This window comes from Dendropsophus ebraccatus, chromosome 2, assembly GCF_027789765.1.
Source record: "Dendropsophus ebraccatus isolate aDenEbr1 chromosome 2, aDenEbr1.pat, whole genome shotgun sequence".
Classification (NCBI taxonomy): Eukaryota; Metazoa; Chordata; class Amphibia; order Anura; family Hylidae; genus Dendropsophus; species Dendropsophus ebraccatus.
This window is the reverse complement of record NC_091455.1, coordinates 32,771,952-32,789,698: the sequence shown is the minus strand read 5'-3', so window position 1 is coordinate 32,789,698 and position 17,747 is coordinate 32,771,952. Positions and strand designations below refer to the sequence as shown.

At 45.0% G+C, this 17,747-nt stretch overlaps 1 protein-coding gene across 3 annotated transcripts in view; it reads right to left on the bottom strand.

Moving 5' to 3' along the window:
• Positions 1-7,060, bottom strand: part of ESRP1 (epithelial splicing regulatory protein 1) — a 51,766-nt gene extending 44,706 nt beyond the window's left edge. For 2 of the 3 annotated variants that reach the window (XR_011361625.1, XM_069957298.1), the window contains exons 1-2: positions 6,717-7,059; positions 6,435-6,563 (exon numbers count right to left, since the gene is read on the bottom strand). Coding sequence is in view for 2 of the 3 variants with exons in the window: in XM_069957298.1 (XP_069813399.1) it covers positions 6,435-6,563; positions 6,717-6,851 (264 nt within the window). In the remaining variant the exon portion in view is untranslated. Of the gene's footprint in view, positions 1-6,434; positions 6,564-6,716 lie in introns of all 3 variants that reach the window. The other variant, XM_069957299.1, reaches the window with a different exon arrangement.
• Positions 7,061-17,747: the final 10,687 nt, after the last annotated feature.

Here is a 17,747-nt window from a genome sequence, read left to right as displayed (position 1 = left end):
TGGTATGGCTGCTATGGGCAATAACGTTTTGCTTACAAGAAATAAAACAACAAAACACAACAGTCACTGAGCTCAGGGAGATCAGCAAAAGAAAAAAAAAAAAAAAATCAATGCGAGTATTCAAGAATCTCCATTGATACATTGCCGCCTAAAAAAAATGAATATGCAAAAAAAAAAAAAAAAAAAAAAGGGGGTCTGTGGAGCCTCAAAAATGGGAAAAGCCAGATATCCCTCCTGGGAAGGAAACCTGTTGCTAAGTGGTGACCACCAAACCACAACGATATGTAGCCACTCTGTTGCAAGTATTAGGGCACAAATAGGGAAATATCAGGATGGCCCCTTTTAAGTTCAAGTCTAAAGGTGCGTTTACACGAAACGATAATTGGCCCAATTGTACGATTAACGATGTCGGAGTAACAATTTTTTTTTCACAACGATCAGCGCTTAGACTGTACGATATATCGTACGGAAATTCGCTCTGCGATCGCTTAAGCCTATCTCACACATTGGTTAAATCGGCGAACGACTGTTTACACGGAACGATCTGAACAATTTCTCGTTCGTCGTTTGATCGTTCGCAGCGTTTACACAAACGATTATCGTTCGAATTCGATAGTTATCATGCAAATTCGCACGATAATCGTTTCGTGTAAACGCACCTTAACTCTGTTGCGAAATGACGAGGGAAAATTAAAGCCAGGCATCCATCCACAGACAGCTGTTTTAGGGTGTTGCCCCTCATCAGTGAGGAGTAGGTGGCAGTGAAAAGTGGACCAGCAATTGCCCCCCTTAAATGAGTACTCCATTTGTTTTGTTTTCTCTAATGATCTCCCTGAGCTCACTGATTGTTGTGTTTTGTTGGTCTACTTTTAATTGCCCTGTTAACCAGAATCCTGCTCCACACTGATGAGGGGCAACACCCTGAAACAGCTGTCTGTGGATGGATACCTGGCTTTGGTTTTCCCCCATGTCATGTCAATTAGTTAGACTTTTGATTTAAAGGGGCCACCCTGGTACTTCCCTATTTGTGACTCAAGAAATAAAACATACAAATAAGGGGTTATTAAAAGAAAAAAAGGCTAAAGTTTCTTTATCCTATAACCTTATCAAGAGTTAACATATTAGAAGCATTGAATACAATAAGACAAGGTTGAGTTACACGTCGGGTGCCAAACAGCACAACGTACATTGAACCAAACAACAAAATACTGAGCACGTGCCCCAAACCTATTCTATGATTGCTATGTAACCCTTTATACCCATGATAAACAGACTGCTCATCTGACCTATGTACACAGTATAGTTCTCCTTGTGCTTTATGGTATCATTCAGGATAGGCTTCATGTAATCCACTGTTTGATATGGCAATAAACTATATAATGTGCAACAACTCAGATATCAGGTAGAGACATAAAGCAGAAGCTACGTCATGCATCAGGTCATTCATGTTACTGTTTCTACTCTTAATATTAAAGGGGCACTTCAGAGATTTTTTTCGTTTCACTCCCTTGTTGCAGAAAGTTATACAGATTTGTAAAGTAAACCCAGTAGTATCAGCTGCTGTATGTCCTACAGAAAGTGGGGTTTTCTTTCCAGTCTGACACAGTGCTCTCCGCTGCCACCTCTGTCCATGTCAGGAACTGTCCAGAGCAGACACAGGTAGGAAATGTCTATCAGTTCTTATAAGAAACACAATGGGGGAGATCAAACATGGTGTAAAGTGAAACTTGCTCAGTTGCCCCTAGCAATCAGATTCCACCTTTCATTTTCCAAAAAGTCTGAGGAATGAAAAGTGGAATCTGATTGGTTGCTAGGGGCAACTGAGCCAGTTTCACTTTGAACCATGTTTGATAAATCTCCCCTAATGTCTCCAGTCGGACAATGCTCTCTGCTGCCCTCTCTGTCCATGTCAGGAACTGTCCAGAAAAGTAGCAAATTCCCATAGAAAACCTCTCCAGAAAAATTACACCACTTCCTGCAGGACATGCAGCAACTGATAAGTACTGAACGACTTGAATTTTAATAGAAGTAAATCAGAAATGTCTGGCACCAGTTGATTGAAAAAACTAAAATTTATAATAAAAATTGGTGAACAACTCCTTTAACTATACAGAAGCAGAACCCCCTTTAATTTTTGGTAATATTTCCAAGATGGTTCTAGCTTCAAGACAGAAATAGAGGTGACCACTAATGCACTGGCCTGGGGTCTAGGAATGTCGGGAGCTGCAATGTTAAAACACCTGGAGCCACAGAGTTACCAGACCAGCAGTGCAGAATTGCCCATAAACCTAATGGGTCTGGGTTTAAAGGGGAACATCAGCTTAAAGTGGAGTAACTGTGTGTGTGCGCGCGTGTGTGCGCGCGCGTGTGTATGCGCGCGCGTATATGCGCGCGTGTATATATATATATATATATATATATATATATATATATATATATATTAAATAAATAAATACCCAGGTAAGTCCTATATATTGGTGGAGTCTGACCTTGAAGCACTACATATTCCAGAAATAAAAGGCTTTTTAGGTTGATTATACATGTTGCTGTTCACTTCCATTATTGTTAGCAGCACATCCTCTGTTTACATAGAGAGGTGCTGCTAATTTTTAGGATGGGTTCCCCCATGCATGCATTTGATACTACACCCTCTCGTGTTCGTCAATGGCTGTGCAACGTTGCTAGACATTGGAGATTGCATGGTTTAGAATGCATGCATGTGCAAACACAGCCGTAGGCCTGCGCAAAACCAAAGAGACTGCTGGGTCGATTGCCTTATGTAGAACATCCTTTAGGGCCTTATTACACGGGACGATTTTCTTTCAAAAAATCGTTGGATCGTTCAGATTTGAACAATAATAGTTATGTGTAATAGCAGGCACTGATTAGGCGACCAACGAGAAATCATTGACCATTTGATAGAATCTGGACCTAGTTTTATCGTTACTCATTCGGTGTAAATGCGTCGTTCGCTTTTTCCCTAAAGCGCAAAAATGACCGCAAGTAACAATCATCATCCTGTGTAATAGGGTGAACGATTAAGATCGTTCGTCATAAGTCATTTGAGATCGTTTATCGCTTAAAAAATGTAATATATAATGTAATACCACCCTTAGCCTATATTCACACAACTTTTTTTTATGACTAGAACGGCCGTTGTTGACGATTAAAACAACGGCCATTCTTGTCATAAAAACACAATGTATTGACCTACAGCTGTTGTTCGCACCGGCTGAGGAAATAATTGACACGTCAATTATTTCCGTCCGTATTGCACTGAAATCAATGCAGCTTTCAGTGCAACAACGTCCGTTGTTCGACACTAACTACGACAGATGCTGTTTTCGAGTGTCAAAGAGCGGCTGTTGTTCATGCACTGGGTGAACACAGCCTTTGAGACTGCACCTTCTCGTCTCTCCGAGAGGATCCAAACATAGTGGGACACAGCACTCAACTGATCACTTCTAACCCTTTGTTTTAGCAGCAAATGGGGGGGGGGGGGGGGGGTCTCAGCACCTGGGCACTCCCTCCACAGTCTTAACTTTCAACATGTCAGTAAGGCATATAATATATTATTAATATTTTTATTACTATAGTGTCAACAGGTTCCACAGCAGTTCTGGGGTACATACATAGACAAAAATCAGGCATTACAGCACAGACATATACATGTGTTTAAGTGTGAATTTTGAGAAAAAACAAAAACAAACTATATACAGTATATGTTTAAGCACATTAAAAGTCTAAAAAAAAAAGTGTATAAAAATAATGTTCATTCATTATTCATTCACACAGGTCTGGGATAATCATGTTCTGCAGCTGTAGGTGCATGATGGGGGTTATAGTAGAAGAATGACTAGAGGGACCATCAATCATCTATGGGCAGTGGTTTTGCTAGGATAAAGTACAGTGAAAAATGTACCAAGGTGTGTGAATGCGGCCTTATGGAATAATATCTGGTCTGCTAAATAAACTATAAAGTAGAAAAAATAGGGAAAATAACAGGGACATGAAATCTGTACTGTTAATGTTAAAACACTAAAAGGTGGCAACTATAAGCATAAAAAAAAAAAAAAAAAATATATATATATATATATATATACTTAGACACAGTATGAATACAAGCCATGCCATGTTCTACATTCCCTGATAGAAAACAGGATCTCATGTAGCATGAGGTGCCATAGAATAAAACCAGCGGTGACTCCACTTCCCAAAGGTGTCAAATAGTGATCCGGTATGGTGAGTCCCACCTCCAGGAGCCTCCCCGGATCTCTGCCCTTGTGTGATTACAGGCTACCAGCAGATGGATTATGGGCGGATAACGCCACAGCTGTAGTTGTACAAACCTGAGCCACCTGTTTAGTTAATGACTCTCTGTGGGTGTAATGACACCCAACACAAAAAATACTGCTAAATTGTGAGCCAGACAAAAAAAAAAAAAAAAGGGATATACAGGGGAACGCTTCCTGAGGTAAAGTCTACCTCAGGAGGCGTCCTTTGTGTCAAAGAAAAGCTAGACAGCCCTAGCCTGTATCTAGATTTGAATTTGAAAGGGTTAACTTCAGCACATGAGCAGAAGGCCCTCCGGACAACCGCCATGTTTGTAATCGCTGTACAGCAAGCGAACCCAAGAGGCTTCCAGCAACGAAAGAGTTAACGTGAGCGCTTTACATTTACTGACAAGGAAGTCCTGACAGCTGCCATGATCGTTTCTACCTCAGAATAACCCACAATGTATACAAAGGGGATCAGTGCTGTCAGACTAGAACTGTGCTTCGAAACATCATTGAATATGGCGGACGCTTTAAAAAAAACATAACAAAACAAAGGTGACGTCCAGTGCCGCGGAGCCAGGACAATCACTTATATAGTATACCTAAAATATAATAAAAAAAAATGCAAGGGTCTGTATGTATCATATAAGGTACAAGCTTCATAGGAAATATGAGGAGAGCATTCAATGTATATACAACTTTATTAGTGCTCCCCAATCTGTGACAAAAGTATAACTCCCAACATGCCCTCACAGACAATACATAATGCTCCTCAACATGTGGCTTGCTAGTTGTTGCAAAACTACATCGCCCATCATGCCCTCATTATATTCCCCAACTTGTGGCTCTCTAGCTGTTGCAAAACTACATCTCCCATCATGCGCTGATAGCCAGTCAACCAATTGGGAGGAATACCGTACTAGATACATGAGCCCTCCTATTGTGAAGATATATTGGCCTAAAGGTGTCAAAGCATGCTGGGAGTTGTAGTTTTTCACAGCAGGATGAACACTGTGCTGGATACATGCAGATACCATTAACTGAAAGTGGTCACAGCATGTTGGGAATTGTAGTTTTGGTTGAAGGACACTGTGCTATATAAATGCTCCCCTGTTGCACATGTGAATATACTATAACCAAAGGCTGACAGAGCATGCTGGGGGTTGTAGTTTAGCAGTCACATGTTGTAAGAACATTGACCTCTATAGCACATGTGAACATACATGCTGGGAGTTGTAGTTTTGGTTGAAGGACACTGCTATATACATAACACCCTATTGCACAGGTGAATATACTATAACCAAAGATTGTCAGAGCATGCTTGGAGTTGTCGTTTTTGCCATATACATGACCCCCTATTGCCCAGGTGAACATACTCTAACCAAGGTTGTCAGAGCATGCTGGGAGTTGTAGTTTAGCAGTCACATGTTGTAAGAACATTGGCCTCTAAAGCACATGTGAACATACATGCCAGGAGTTGTAGTTTAGTCGTCACAGGTGGTGAGAACACTGTTAGGTACATGGCCTCTATAGCACATGTGAATATACATGCTGGGAGTTGTAGTTTTGGTTGAAGGACACTTTGCTATATACATAACACCCTTCTGCACAGGTGAACATACTCTAACCAAAGGTTGTCAGCGCATGCTGGGAGTTGTAGTTCTGGTTGAGAAACACTGTGCTATATAAATGACCTCCTATTGCCCAGGTAAGCATACTCTAACCAAAGGTTGTCAGAGCATGCTGAGAGTTGTAGTTTAGCCTTCACAGGTGGTGAGAACACTGTTAAGTACATGGCCTCTATAGCACATGTGAATATACATGCTGGGAGTTGTAGTTTTGGTTGAAGGACACTGTGCTATATACATAACACCCTAGTGCACAGGTGAATATACTATAACCAAAGGTTGTCATATCATGCTAGGGACACTGTGCTATGTATATGCACAGGTGGATATACTATGACAGATGTCTCCTGCTATCTGCATATATAGTCCATAGTATAAGGGGGGCTTCATACAAGAACTAGCGAAGCCCCCACATGATAGTATTTCCACAATGTAGCCTGCTGCTCTGTAGGATATACATGGATACAACCTTATCCTATGAGGTCAGCAGTGAAGGGGTTAATGCTGTCAGGGTTGCTGGGGGCCTCACCTGCTGCAGGGCTTGCTCCAGCTGGGGGGCCAGGTACAGGCTCTCGGCCTCCATCTTTGTGGCTTCCTTACATTCTTCTGTCAGGTCCAGGTGGTCAGGTCGGACCTTAACGTCGTGCAGCTCCCCCACCTGCAACAGAAAGCAGCACAGAGGGGCTTCAGCACATGCTGTAGGACAGGGCAGGCCCAGGTGGAGCAGAGCCTCCATGTTGTTATTATGTGGGGCTCTGTCTCTCAGGTGTCCCGTCCCCCCGACCACCCCTGGGCCCCCCCGACCACTCACCTTCTCGTTGGCCAGGTCTATGACCCTCCACAGCAGCTGGATGACCTCCTTCTCATCGGAGCCCAGCTTGGCACAGTTTGCACCCGCAGTGCTAGTGAACAGAATCACCAGGTAATCCGGGGAAGCCGCCGTCATGGTGAGCAACAAGTGTGCAAAACAATTATATACAACAACAAAAAATATTTATAGGTATAAAAAAAAAAATAATAATAAACTTTCACCTTCCCCCCCAAAAAAGTGAAAGAAAAGCCCCCCCAAACACAGCACCACCCTACACCTTGAATCACCTCCACCTATAGATATGGAAGAGGACACCCTGGGGACCTGCACTCACTCTGCAGGAGGATCCAGGTTGGGGGGAGGGGGAGGGAGAGGGAGAGGCCGGTTTTGCCTCTTTTTTTGTTTTGCACTCCTGTAAGGGAACCAATACAATGCAGGCTGCGCCCCTAGCAGGCGCCTTGCAGTGGCTGGTGACTTGTCATTGGGATGGGTCGGTACCGCCCCCTCCTCCCACGTGGTCTCCAGGTAAGAGATACCTGGCCAGGTCGCTTCGGCTATTTCCGTAGGTTCCATTCGGCTGTTTTCGGCTGCGGTCTCTCGGGCTCCCCCTACAGGTTGTGAGCAGAATTGGTCTACTACCAATCTGTATATTACACGTAGATTTACACTGATTGTGGTCATTGTGCACAGGAATCTATTGTTCCTTGTAGGGAAAGTTCACATAGAGCAGTCTTTCCCAATGTGTAGCTCTCCCATCATAATGGGAGTTGTAGTCCACAGCTACAAGTTCCATCATGCCATGACAGATGAAGAATTTTAGGGCATTTTAGGTGTTATAGTCCAGATGTTGCCAGACTACAAGTCCCAGCATGCTCTGACAGCTGAAGGATTTGTAGCCCAGTTGTTGCAAAACTGCAACCTCAATATATTTTAATTCCGGGACATGTAAATGTAAAATGTCTCCTATTAAAAAAATAATAAATTAAAATGCACTATGGCGTATGTTGGCGCTATACAAATAAATATTATTATTATGCTGTCAGGGCATGATTGGAGTTGTAGTCCTGCTAGTGCCAAACTACAAATACCATCATGCCCTGATAGATGAAGGCCGTCAAGGCATGATGGGATTTGTAGTTCAGCTGTTGAAAAACTGCAACTGCCATCATCCCCTATGCTTAAAGAGCCACAGAGGGCCCTATTGCACGGGATGATTATCATGCGGAAAAACGTTATATCTTTTAAATTAAAACAATAATTGTTCCGTGTAATTGCAGACATTGATTGAAAAATCGTTTGTGTGTCGTTGATCATTCATTTAGATCTTACCTTAAAATCATTGTTAATCGTTTGCTGTATTGCTAAGTGAGGCGATTATTGGGCCGATCGTACGATTAACGATTTCGAAGTAACAATTTTTTTTTTTATAACGATCAGCGTTTAGATGGAACAATATATTATACAGAAAATTCGTTTTGCGATCGTTTTGCGATCGCTTAAGCCTATCTCACACATAGGTAAAATCAGTGAACGACTGTTTACACAGAACGATCTGCGAATTTTTTACGAACGACGATTTAAGAACATGTTAAAAGATCAAAATGATCGTTTACACGTACGATTATCATTCGAATTCGATCGTTATCGCGAAAATTCGCCCGATAATCGCTCCGTGTAAACTTAGCATAAGGGTCAATTTACACACAAAGATTATCTGCCAAAGATTTGAAGCCAAAGCCAGGAACAGACTATAAACAGAGATCAGGTCATAAAGGAAAGCCTGAGATTTTTCCTCTTTTCAAGTCCATTCCTGGCTTTGGCTTCAAATCTTTGGCAGATAATCTGTCAGATAATCTTTCTGTGTAAATGGATCCTAATTCCAGATCGTTCCTTCTTTTGCTGAGATCAGATGGAGTAAACGATTGTAGTAACTAATGCTGCGTTTACACGGAACGATTAGCCTTCGAATCTTCACGATAACGAACGAATTTGAGCGATCAGCTCATGTTAACACAGCGAACGATCAAGCAACGAGCGAGCAATCGTTCATTTTGATCTTTCCACATGTTCTCAAATGGTCGTTCGCTAAAAAAATCCCTTAATGCTTTGGGTAAACAGTCTTTCACTGATTTACCCTATGTGTGAGATAGGCTTAAACGATCTTAAAACGATCGCAATAACGATTTCTCTACCAAATTTTCTAACGATTTTTCTAACGATTTATTCGTCTAAATGCTGATTGTTGCTTCAAAATCGTTAAACGATCGATTGGGCGAATTATCGCTCTGTGTAAACGTACCATCAGGACTATCGTTCTGTGTAATGCTAAGTTTACACGGAGCGATTATCGGGCGAATTTTCGCGATAACGATCGAATTTGAACGATGATCGTACGTGTAAACGCGGCGAATGATTGATAAATCGTTCATTTTGATCTTTTAACATGTTCTTAAATCGTCGTTCGTCGTTCGCAAAAAATTCGCCGATCGTTCTGTGTAAACAGTCGTTCACTGATTTTACCTATGTGTGAGATAGGCTTAAGCGATCGCAAACGATCGCAAAACGAATTTTCTGTACGATATATTGTTCCATCTAAACACTGATCGTTATAAAAAATAAATCATTACTTCGAAATCATTAATCGTACGATCGGGCCAATAATCGCCTCGTGTAAACTTAGCATAATGGTGCGTTTACACAAAAAGATTTATCTGACAGATTTTGGAAGCCAAAGCCAGGAATGGATTTAAAAAGAGGATAGATCTCAGCCTTTCCTTTATGACCTGATCCTTGTTTATAGTCTGCTCCTGGTTTTGGCTTCAAAGATCTGTCAGATAAATCTGTCTGTGTAAACGCACCATAATATGGTGAACAACTTCAGGTTAACGATAAACAATCTTGTTTGCGATAATTTATCATTTAAAATCGCTTTGTCTAATAGGACCCTTTGTCCTTGCCAACATACACCAGCACATTGCGCTCTGTCAGTATTCCCCAACCAGTGGCTCCATAGCTGTTGCAGAATTCCCAGCATGCCCTGACAACCAAAGAATGGTGCACCCATGGTATGTGCATATGGCTGGATGCCCCGTCCTGGTATCTTGACATTTACATTATAGAGTCATGTACTGTATGTAGCACAATGTTTCCCCCAACCTGTGGCCCCTCAGCTGTTAAAAAACTCCAACTCACATTATACAGGCATGATGGTACTTATAGTTCTGCAACAGCCCTACTGTACTGTACATCCTGCATCTACAAGTGCAGTGCATTATCCTTGTGCTGTCAGGGTATGATGGGAGTTATAGTTCTGCAGGAAAACAAACAACAGTTTGGGGACCACCGACAAAGAACAGAGTGCTGGTGTATGGTGATGACTATACTCTGTACTATGCAAGTTATGACAACTATTCACCCTCCATTTATTATTAACTATATTAGGGTGTTTTCTCTACTGACTTACAGTAAAGAAGACGCACAAAACTAACAAAAAAAACCCAGATAAATACATTTGTATGTAAGGAGTGACTATGGCTCCTCAGGCGTTGTCCTAATGCCCAGTGACACCAAAGGCTTCTAGTTGGCGCTCCCAGCGGAGTAATAACATGTCATATAGGTGATGATGGAAGAGCTATTTCATGTCTATGTATCTACAGAGTTATTCTGCCTCCAGGGGCATAACTGGAATATTCATAGGGCCCCATAGCATCATGAGATGGGGCCTCACCACCTAACTCAAACAGCAGTATGAGGTTGGTTATACACATAGCTGACAGTAATTTCTCCTCTCCTGATCCTTCTATACAAATGCATGCTCAGCTCAGACAAGTGTGCATGGGAAAAGGGAGAAAACTACTGCCAGACTCCCCTGGTGGCCGCTCATCTTCCAGAGAACAAAAGGATTGGGTAGGTGTGGACTAATGGTCCTTTTACACGGAACGATTTATCGTTCGTTTTTGCACGATAACGATTGAATTCAAACGATAATCGTACGTGTAAACGCAGCGAACGATCAAACGACAAGCAAGAAATCGTTTATTTTGATCTTTCAACATGTTCTCAAATTATCGTTGGTCGTTCGCAAAAAATTCGCAGATCGTTCAGTGTAAACAGTCTTTCAACGATTTCACCTATGTGTGAGATAGGCTTAAACGATCGCAAAACAAATTTTTCGTACAATGTATCTTTCCGTCTAAACGCTGATCATTATAAAAAAACCATTGTTTATTCAAAATCGTTAATCGGGCGATTGGGCAAATTATCGCTCCGTGTAAAAGTACCATAAGGGTCCTATTAGACAAAGCAATTGGTAACGATAAAGGATAAGCCATCGCAAACGAGATTGTTTATCGTTAACCTGAAATCATTCTCCATATTACACAGAATGATAGTCGTTAGGTATGATCGTTACTACAAATCGTTACTAAGATCGTTTACTCCATCTGATTGCAGCAAAAGAAGAAACTACGTGGAATTACACTGACCGATTAGTGAACGAATGCGGAATCACAGCAAATGATTAACGATGATTTTGTGGTCCGTTTACACTGATCGATTATCGGTCAAATCTTCGCGATAAGGGCCCTATTCCACTGGACGATTATCGTTCAGATTATCGTTAAAGGGGTTATCCAGTGCTACAAAAACATGGCCACTTTCTTCCAGAGACAGCACGACTCTTGTCTCCAGTTCAGGTGCGGTTTGCAATTAAGCTCCATTCATTTCAATGCAAATGAGTTACAAAACCCCGCCCCAAGCTGGAGACAAGAGTGGGGCTGTCTCTGGAAGAAAGTGGCCATGTTTTGAGTAGCACTGGATAACTCCTGTAAGTCGTTCGAATCTAAACGATAATCGTTCGGTTGAATAGCAGTTAACGACTAACGACCGAACTAGAAATCCTTGATTGTTTAATAATACCTGGACCTATTTTTATCGTTGCTCGTTCGCAAATCGTTTGCATTGAATAAGAAGTCGTTCGGTCGTTCGCAGTAGTGACGAACGCAATAGCGACTACAAGACGACCACAAGAACGGTCATAAGTAACGATTATGTTTCCATGTAAATGGGTGAACGATTTCAGGTCTTTCGTAATAGCGGTCGTTTGGATAGTTTATCGTTAACGATTATGCAAACGATAATCGTCCCATGGAATAGGGCCCTAACGATCGGATTCGAGCGATTATTTGCTCGTGTAAACACAGCTAACGATCAAGCAACGAGCAAGAAATCATTCATCGTGATCTTTCAACATGTTCTCAAATCATCGCTGGTCGCTCGCTGATAATTTGCAGATCACTTTGTCTAAGGCCCGGTTTACCCTACACTTATGCAATCCGTTTTTATTTTTTTTAAAAATGGATCGAAACGGATCCGTTTTTTTTACAGACACAAAAATGTGGTTGACCTCATTTTTGTGTCCGTCAAAAAAATGGATGCCTTTTTTTTATTTTTATAATGGAAGTCAATGGAAAAACGGATCAAAACGGATGCAAATGGATTGCAAAAACGTAGTGTGAACCCAGCCTAAGCAGTTTTTTCGAAGATTCACCCTAGTGTGGGAAATGGCCTAAAGCAATCTTCAAGCGTTTGTAAAAAACGTTTTTTTATAATGATTTATCGCTTCGTCTAAACGTTGATCGTCATAAAAACAAAATCGTTGTTACAAAACCATTGTACCGTTGATTGAGCAATTTATCGCTTCGTGTAAAAGGACCATTAGGGTCAGAGCTAAATCAACAATCAACGACATACAAACACAACAATTTCGATGATGCCTGCAATTTAAACGATATGGCGATTTTCCGCACAATAATTGTCCAGTGTAAAGGCCCTATTACACAAATTGATTATCGGGTGTATTCGGCAGATATCAGCCCATAATCTTCACCTGTAATAAAAGATGTCGGCTGATCGTTGTCGAAGCGGGGAATGATAAGAAGCTTTCTCCTCTGAATCGCCCCGTGTAATAGGGCCCTAAATCTGAAGTGAGTATAGCCTCAGCTACAGAATCCAAAAGGTGGGGAATCCAGCACTCAGCATTAAATATTAAAACAATCCTTTATTAATTATTTATTATTTATTTATTTATTATTATTATTATTTATTAATTAATTTTGCGCTGGATGCCTCAGCTTCATTAGCAGACTCCAATGAGGCAGGTTAGACTGACCCATCTCTCCCCTGGAGTAGGGTGTGGACTTCATCCATACATTACAGTCAGAGACGTCTGACACCATTGTCATTCGTGCTTTCACTGGACTCATTAAGTTCTTATTCAGATGAGCAGTGCAGCTGCCTAGAAAGGCGTCATGCTCTCTGATAGAAGATAATGCTAATGGCAGGGCTGGGCCCCATTACATTATTACTCTTTTAAAGCAACCATTGTAGTCAAAGGCCACTTTCACACGGCTGTATTGTGGTCAGTATTTTGTGGGAGTGGAACCTAGGCAGAGAGGAGGCGTAGCATTGCTAGTTTGGGCTTATAAATGCTGAGGTAAATACGTGGCCTAAATACGTGGACGTGGCTTAAAGGGGATGAACACACGCTGGTAAAGATCCAGCAGCTGGGAACTCCAGTGACTTATTTCATTGGAGAGTTTGTATTTCTGTTATACCTCTATTATTTTAAAACTGGTTGATGGCCCCCATGTAGACTATGCATTGATTGTGATGTCAAAGAGAATCTGTCAGCTCCATATCACGCTGACAGCTGCAGACATGGACAGCCAATAAGAGGATAAAACAAATGATTCCGGTCTCCTGGGTGTTTAAAATCATGTTTTCTTCCTAAACTCAAGAGCCAATAAGAGTTTGCAGAGCTGCAGCATGCAGGCCTCCTCCCTCCCCCACCCTTACCTTCTTGCATTGTAGCACTGAGCCTTATACATTATGCCGGACGAGGAGGAATGGGGGAGGAGGTGTGTGCATGCTGCAGCTCAGCACTGTCTCTATGACTTTTAAAGGTGTACTATCAGCAGTTTAGACAAATTTAACCCGCTGATAGGTCCCAGGCATGCATGGGGTGCTGAAGATGAAGATAAGTGTCTTACCTGCATCCTCTGTGCCATTCCCATGCAGTCTGTAGTATCTGCAGTTTGTAGTGCCCCTGTCCGGCCTGCCTTTCTCATGATTAACAGGGGCGGGCCAGATCGGTGCTCTGGAGGCAGTAGACCTGCCCCCAGTGCTCCAAACAGCCTTACCGGACCCAGGATTACAATACAAACAGCACAGGAATGGCGCAGAGGATGGAGGTAACAGACATACCTTCCGCCTCAGTTTTTCAAAATTGTAACTTGGTTTAAGAGCAATGCTTTGGTTTAAGAGCTCCCTGTACTGGGTGGGAGGGGGAGGGGCATGGTCTGCATAGCGGGGTCTACAGCACTGTACTCTGACCCAGGAAGTCTCCTCCACCTTCCAAATCATAGCAGATCCACTTCAGGCTGGGGCTTACATCAGGGGACAGGACTGTGGGGGTAATTCTCGCCTGTTGTACTACGCTACTGCATTATGGTTATCTGCAGCTCCATTCTGTATCTACAAACTGCTGCTGTTTTTCAGGTTTATGCAGTTACTATACATTATACACCACATGCTGATTGCTTTACTGTACAGTAATTTATAATATGACATATTCTGCTGTTTCTAAATGTTTGTTCCATTTGTTCTACATGTTATTCAAAGTTAAAAATGATTATTTTTGGGGTGTGGAACCAATTGTCTGCATTTACATGATTTCTTATGGGAAAATCTGCTTTGGTTTAAGAGTGGATTTGGATTACAAGCACGGTCTGGGAACGAATTATGCTCGTAATCCAAGGCTCCACAGTATTGTAACGCCTGGACTAGTGGATCCACTGGACCGTCACCAGCGATGGCACTAACCTCACCAGGGGGCGGAGTCTAAGGGGCCGCTGGTTTTCACCAGAGCCCGCCGCAAGGCGGGATGGACTTGCTGCGGCAGGCGACCCCCAGGTCGCTACCCCTGGCTCGGTGCTGGTGACGGCAGGCGAGGCATAGCAGGAGCCGTAGGCAGGAGATGATACTGGCAATGGTCTGTAGGTGAGACCGCACGTGACAGGCAGAACACAGGAACTGAAGTATAACGGGGAAGCAGGAACCAGGAACAAGGAGTGGGGACCAGGTAGCGGACAGGGATCAGGAACAAGGACTAGGGACCAGGTAGCGGACAGGAATCAGGAACAACAGGGAGCTGGGCCAAACGCTATGGGAAGCATGTAGAGGCTCCAACACAAGGGACAGGGCATGCAGGGATTTATAGGGGAGTGATTGGTGCAAGTAACCAATTAGGGACGCACTGCCCCTTTAAATCTGAGACAGCCGGCGCGCGCGCGCCCTAGGAGGCGGGGACGCGCGCGCCGGCCGGCACAGCGACAGACAGGAACGTGGAGAGGTGAGGCGCCCCCCGGGGCCGAAGTAACAGCAGCGCCGGGTTCCTGACTATGGACACCGGCTGCTGCATGGGGCAGGAGGCGGTCGCGGGGGCGGCCCGGAACGCGGGACGCCGCCGCGGCCATGACAGTACCCCCCCCCTTTGGCCTCCCCCTCTTTCCTGCCTGCAGATGGCACAGGAAGCCACAAAGTCTTTGACATCTTGGAACAGACTGGACCACCAGTAGTGACGGGAGATCCGTTGACCGGTCTTACGGACTCCAGAGTGCCCGGCCTCCAATGAGGAATGTCCCCACTTCAAAATACCTCTTTGAAGCGCAGGGTGAACATGGGTCTTTCCGGGGGGTACTTTCCGAAGAGTAGAAGTGACGATTGGTACTAGGCGATCCGGAGGTATAACGTGGCAAGGGGATGTGGGTTTGTGGATGAGATCCTTCTGTAAGTTCTCCCGGTGGAAAGAGGACATGACCTCAGTCTCGGTTACGGAGAGAGGGTACACCTCGGCAGAGAAGGCTTCCGCCAAGTCTTGGTCTTCAGCCGGTAGGCCGGATAGAGGCTTGGCGGGGTCGGATGACGCCATAGAGTACTTGGTCTGAGGTGACTTGAGACACTGGCTGGAACAGTCCTGGCCCCAACTGAGAATCTCCCCGGTTCTCCAGTCCAGCTTAGGGGCATGTAATTGCAGCCAAGGGAGTCCCAGGAGGACGGCGGGGGAAGAATGGGGCAGGACGTAGAAGGATATCTTTTCCTGATGTAAAGGACCCACCTGGAGGACTAAAGGTGCGGTCTGGTAGTACACACGGTCGGTAAGAATTTCGCCCGTGACCGAGGAGATAGTCAGGGGCCTGGCTAGTTGGGTCACGGGTAGCTGCCATCTTTGGACCAATGTTGCCGCAATGAAACTGCCTGCTGACCCAGAATCGAGAAAGGCAGTAGTCTGGTGATTTTGTCCTGAGGGAGTCCGGATGGAAACTGGCAAAGACAGACTTGGAAGGGTGGCATTCACACCTAGGGACACCTGTCCCACCGGACCTAGGTGCGAGCATTTTTCGGACGTTTGAGGACGTAGGGGACATCTCAGCCGAAAGTGATCTGAACCACCGCAATAGAGACAGAGATTCAACTCCAGACGACGGATTCTTTCATCAGGCGTCAGGTGAGCCCTTTCCACTTGCATGGGAATCTCAGGAGAGGGCTGGGACATCGGAAAGTCAGGATTCTGGAAAACCGGCGCCAGCTGGGGATGGCGACGGGAACGGCTTAGTAGATGTTCATGCCGAACCTCCTCCTCCCTCTCCGAAAAACGAGTATCAACTCTGGCGGCCAGTAGGATGAGTTCGTTCAGGGAGGTAGGTAGGTCTCGGGCGGAAAGCACGTCTTTCACTTGACTGGATAGGCCCTTCTTGAAGGTGGCTATTAGAGCGGCTTCATTCCAGTCCAATTCAGCCGCCAGGGTACGGAACTGGATGGCGTAATCGCCAACAGAGGAGCTCCCTTGAGAGAGGTTGAGGAGAGCAGTCTCGGCTGAAGAAGCACGGGCAGGTTCCTCAAAGACGGAGCGAAACTCGAATAGGAAGGCCCGGAGATTGGCAGCAACCGGATCATCACGGTCCCACAGTGGCGTGGCCCAGGCCAGGGCTCTACCCTCCAATAGGCTGATGATGAAAGCCACTTTAGAGCGCTCGGTGGAAAACTGACTACTTAAAAGTTCAATATGCATGGTGCACTGAGTCAGGAATCCTCTGCACAACTTGGAGTCACCAGAGTATTTGCTTGGAAGAGCAAGTCGGAGTGTAGAAACAGCGTCAGGAGGTGGTGTGCGCTGTAAGGCGGCAGTGAGTTGCTGGATCTGCTGCGACTGTTTCTGGATTTGTTGCGCCTGTTGAGCGACCACTCTGGCGACGTCACGGAGATCAGGCACCTCGCCGGGATCCATGGTTGGAGCCTACTGTAACGCCTGGACTAGTGGATCCACTGGACCGTCACCAGCGATGGCACTAACCTCACCAGGGGGCGGAGTCTAAGGGGCCGCTGGTTTTCACCAGAGCCCGCCGCAAGGCGGGATGGACTTGCTGCGGCAGGCGACCCCCAGGTCGCTACCCCTGGCTCGGTGCTGGTGACGGCAGGCGAGGCGTAGCAGGAGCCGTAGGCAGGAGATGATACTGGCAATGGTCTGTAGGTGAGACCGCACGTGACAGGCAGAACACAGGAACTAAAGTATAACGGGGAAGCAGGAACCAGGAACAAGGAGTGGGGACCAGGTAGCGGACAGGGATCAGGAACAAGGACTAGGGACCAGGTAGCGGACAGGAATCAGGAACAACAGGGAGCTGGGAAGCATGTAGAGGCTCCAACACAAGGGACAGGGCATGCAGGGATTTATAGGGGAGTGATTGGTGCAAGTAACCAATTAGGGACGCACTGCCCCTTTAAATCTGAGACAGCCGGCGCGCGCGCCCTAGGAGGCGGGGACGCGCGCGCCGGCCGGCACAGCTACAGACAGGAACGTGGAGAGGTGAGGCGCCCCCCGGGGCCGAAGTAACAGCAGCGCCGGGTCCCTGACTATGGACACCGGCTGCTGCATGGGGCAGGAGGCGGTCGCGGCGGCGGCCCGGAACGCGG